Source organism: Fulmarus glacialis, unplaced genomic scaffold (assembly GCF_000690835.1).
Source record: "Fulmarus glacialis isolate BGI_N327 unplaced genomic scaffold, ASM69083v1 scaffold27518, whole genome shotgun sequence".
Classification (NCBI taxonomy): Eukaryota; Metazoa; Chordata; class Aves; order Procellariiformes; family Procellariidae; genus Fulmarus; species Fulmarus glacialis.
The window spans coordinates 1,473-4,582 of NW_009230562.1; the positions used below are offsets into that span (position 1 = coordinate 1,473).

The following is a 3,110-nucleotide window of genomic DNA, read 5'->3' on the forward strand; positions in this document are numbered from 1 at the left end:
CCGTCTGTGGAGCTGGAGGGTCCTGGTCCTGCTTTCCAGGACCAATTCGGACTGAACCCCATCACCCTTCTCCCCTCACGAGTGGGATGGGGGTGGCAGGGGTACCACAGATGGCCGGGGAGCCTCATGTTCCCATCTGTTTGCCCCTAGCTATCCTGAACCCGAAGCAGCCCAAAGAGACACCAAAAAGCTTCAGCTTTGACTATTCCTACTGGTCCCACACCACGGTAAGCGGCGGGAGGCCTGAGCCCGCCTGGAGCACTGGTATGGGCTGGGGAGAGGCAGGAGGGGGGTGGCAGGGGTACCACAGATGGCCGGGGAGCCTCATGTTCCCATCTGTTTGCCCCTAGCTATCCTGAACCCGAAGCAGCCCAAAGAGACACCAAAAAGCTTCAGCTTTGACTATTCCTACTGGTCCCACACCACGGTAAGCGGCGGGAGGCCTGAGCCCGCCTGGAGCACTGGTATGGGCTGGGGAGAGGCAGGAGGGCCTCATTGCCAAATTTCTCCTTGTCCCTCTCCTCTCGGCAGCCCGCAGACATCAACTATGCGTCTCAGAAGCAAATCGGTGAGGAGATGTTGCAACATGCCTTCGAAGGCTATAACGTTTGCATCTTCGCCTACGGGCAGACAGGTGCCGGAAAATCCTACACCATGATGGGGAAGCAGGAGAAGGACCAGCAAGGCATCATCCCGCAGGTACTGCCTGGTGAAAAGCTGCCCGTTCCCCTCGTCCCAGCAAGATGCGCAAAGGAAAAGCACAGCGGGGAGGGAAGAGGGAAGCAGGGCGGGAGTGGGACGAGGCAGCGACCTGGCATGGCTCTGCCAGAGCGTGGGGGGACAAGGAGGGTCATGCTGGACTCCTCCGAGACTGGATGAATTACTGTCTGGCCACATGAGGCTGGTGTTTGTGAGCAGCAGTAGTCCAAGCGCCAAGCCCCCGCCAGCTGTGCTTGCCGAGAGCTGCTGCGTGCTGGCCCAGCAGGGTGCTGGGGGGGTCTGGGGCTGCTGAGCCCCCCATACCAGTAGGGCGGGTTCTGCCAGCTCCCCAGGAGCCATCCCAGCACTCGTGGGTTTGGTTTTTGGGATGAGAAGGTAGAAATCCCTATGGCCTGGGCAACCCAGGCAGGAGCATCCTTCTGGTAGAGGGCTGAGCAGTCTGGCTCTTCTCTCCGCAGCTGTGCGAGGACCTCTTCTCCCGCATCAACGACACGACGAACGACAACATGTCCTACTCCGTGGAGGTAGGCACCCCATTGCCTGCCTAGTCTGGCTCCAGCCTCCCATCCGGCTCTGCAAGCCATGCCGGTGTGCAGACCCCTCTTTGGAGGGTCCTGTCCCTGGGTGTGGGGTGGGTGGGCAGGGCCTGTTTCTGCCTACGTGCTGAGCGTCCACGTCCTGCCAGCCACTACACCTGCCCATGCCCTCTGCTCTAGGTGAGCTACATGGAGATATATTGCGAGCGTGTGAGGGACCTCCTGAACCCCAAGAACAAGGGGAACCTGCGGGTGAGGGAGCATCCCCTTATGGGCCCATACGTTGAGGACCTTTCCAAGCTGGCCGTGACCTCTTACAATGACATCCAGGACCTCATGGACTCTGGGAACAAGGCCCGGTGAGTTGGGGGAGCAGGAGATGGCCAGGATTTGGAGAGCTTGCAGACACCTCCAGAAGGTCCTGCTTAACTTCCTTGCTTTGCTGGTCTGGCTGCTCTGGAGGTGGCAGTCCCCTCCTGTCTGAGCGTTGGGTACCCCCCACTTATTCTCACCTTACCTCTTTCTGGCTCTTAAAACACCCTGGAGCCAGCAGAAGAAAGCCTGGACTTTTGCATGTCTCCTCCCACAGTCCTCTCCTGTCCTCAAGACTTGCTTTCCCATCATGTACCCTGTCCTGAAATGAGCCCTGGCCCCAGCACCAGCCGCTCCAGTGTCCCCTGCAGAGTGTCATACCTCTGTGTCTTCCTCTCCCCGCAGCACAGTGGCTGCCACCAACATGAACGAGACCAGCAGTCGCTCCCACGCCGTGTTCAACATCATCTTCACACAGAAGCGGCATGACGCCGAGACGGACATCACCACTGAGAAGGTGAGAGCAGAGCCTGGGTAACTCGGGGGAATGCGCGAAAGAATGCGGGAAAGGCTTCGTGTGCTGTCGACAGCACTTGGGACGAGATGGTGCGACCTGACGGAGGGTTGAAACAAGATGGAGATAAGTCCCAGGCACATGCTGGGCTCACAGTCCCTTGAGGGACTGGTCCCTGGACGGGATATTTGGCAGCTGGTGCCCTCCAGCCCTGCCTGCAAGGATGACAGCCCTGCTCCTGGCCAAATCCCAGCAAGGATGACCCCGCAGAGCCCACCTCTGCCTTCAGAGCAGTGTCACCTTGCAAGAGGTCTTTGCTCCATCCTCGGCTCTGTGCCGAAGCCCGGTTTGCTGTGCCTGCTGGGGCTGACAGCCTTGTCTCTGCCTGCAGGTCAGCAAAATCAGCTTGGTGGACCTGGCAGGGAGCGAGCGAGCTGACTCCACTGGCGCAAAGGGCACAAGACTAAAGGTCAGAACTGGCGCGAGGTCCCCCTCTGCTGGCGGGGACGCCACGTCCTGCCCCCTCGTCCCCAACTGTGACATCTCCTTTCCTTGCCTGGTTCCTTGCCCGCTATGCTGCCAAAATCCTTGACTGGGTTTTGTTTGAAAGCTGCCCAGTGCCAGTTCCACTGGGGTCCATGAGTCCCAGCTGGGAGGTGCTGGTTACCCAGTAAGACCAGCTGCTCTTTGCCCACCCCGTACTGGGACTTCCCATCCTCCTGGTGCATCAGGCTTTAGAACTGTTCTGAAATGGGGCCTGAGCATCTGGGCTTTTCTTCTCTCCACCAGGAAGGAGCAAACATCAACAAGTCCTTGACCACGCTGGGGAAAGTCATCTCTGCCCTGGCCGAAATGGTAAGTAGCCAGAGTGCAGACGAGCGGCGGCACCGCGGGGGAGTGGGCTCAGCTCAGCAGGGGTGGGCTCAGCTCCGAGGGATGGAGCATCCCGGCTCTGAGGGATGGGCAGATACGTCCCAAGCTGTCCCTGGGGCTGGGACGAGCTGGGTTGGCGAGGCTGCCGTCTCCCC

The 3,110-nt window shown here is 59.8% G+C and overlaps 1 protein-coding gene across 1 annotated transcript in view; it reads left to right on the forward strand.

Annotated features, from left to right (window-relative positions):
- Positions 1-150: 150 nt before the first annotated feature.
- The window catches only part of LOC104081510 (kinesin-like protein KIF1A), a gene marked incomplete at both ends in the record, with an annotated part of 13,765 nt that continues 10,805 nt past the window's right edge, over positions 151-3,110 (forward strand). Inside the window, 7 exons of the mRNA XM_009584289.1 lie at positions 151-227; positions 532-699; positions 1,179-1,244; positions 1,437-1,615; positions 1,974-2,085; positions 2,474-2,551; positions 2,872-2,937. Of these exons, the coding sequence (XP_009582584.1) occupies positions 151-227; positions 532-699; positions 1,179-1,244; positions 1,437-1,615; positions 1,974-2,085; positions 2,474-2,551; positions 2,872-2,937 (746 nt within the window). The remainder of the gene's footprint in view (positions 228-531; positions 700-1,178; positions 1,245-1,436; positions 1,616-1,973; positions 2,086-2,473; positions 2,552-2,871; positions 2,938-3,110) is intronic.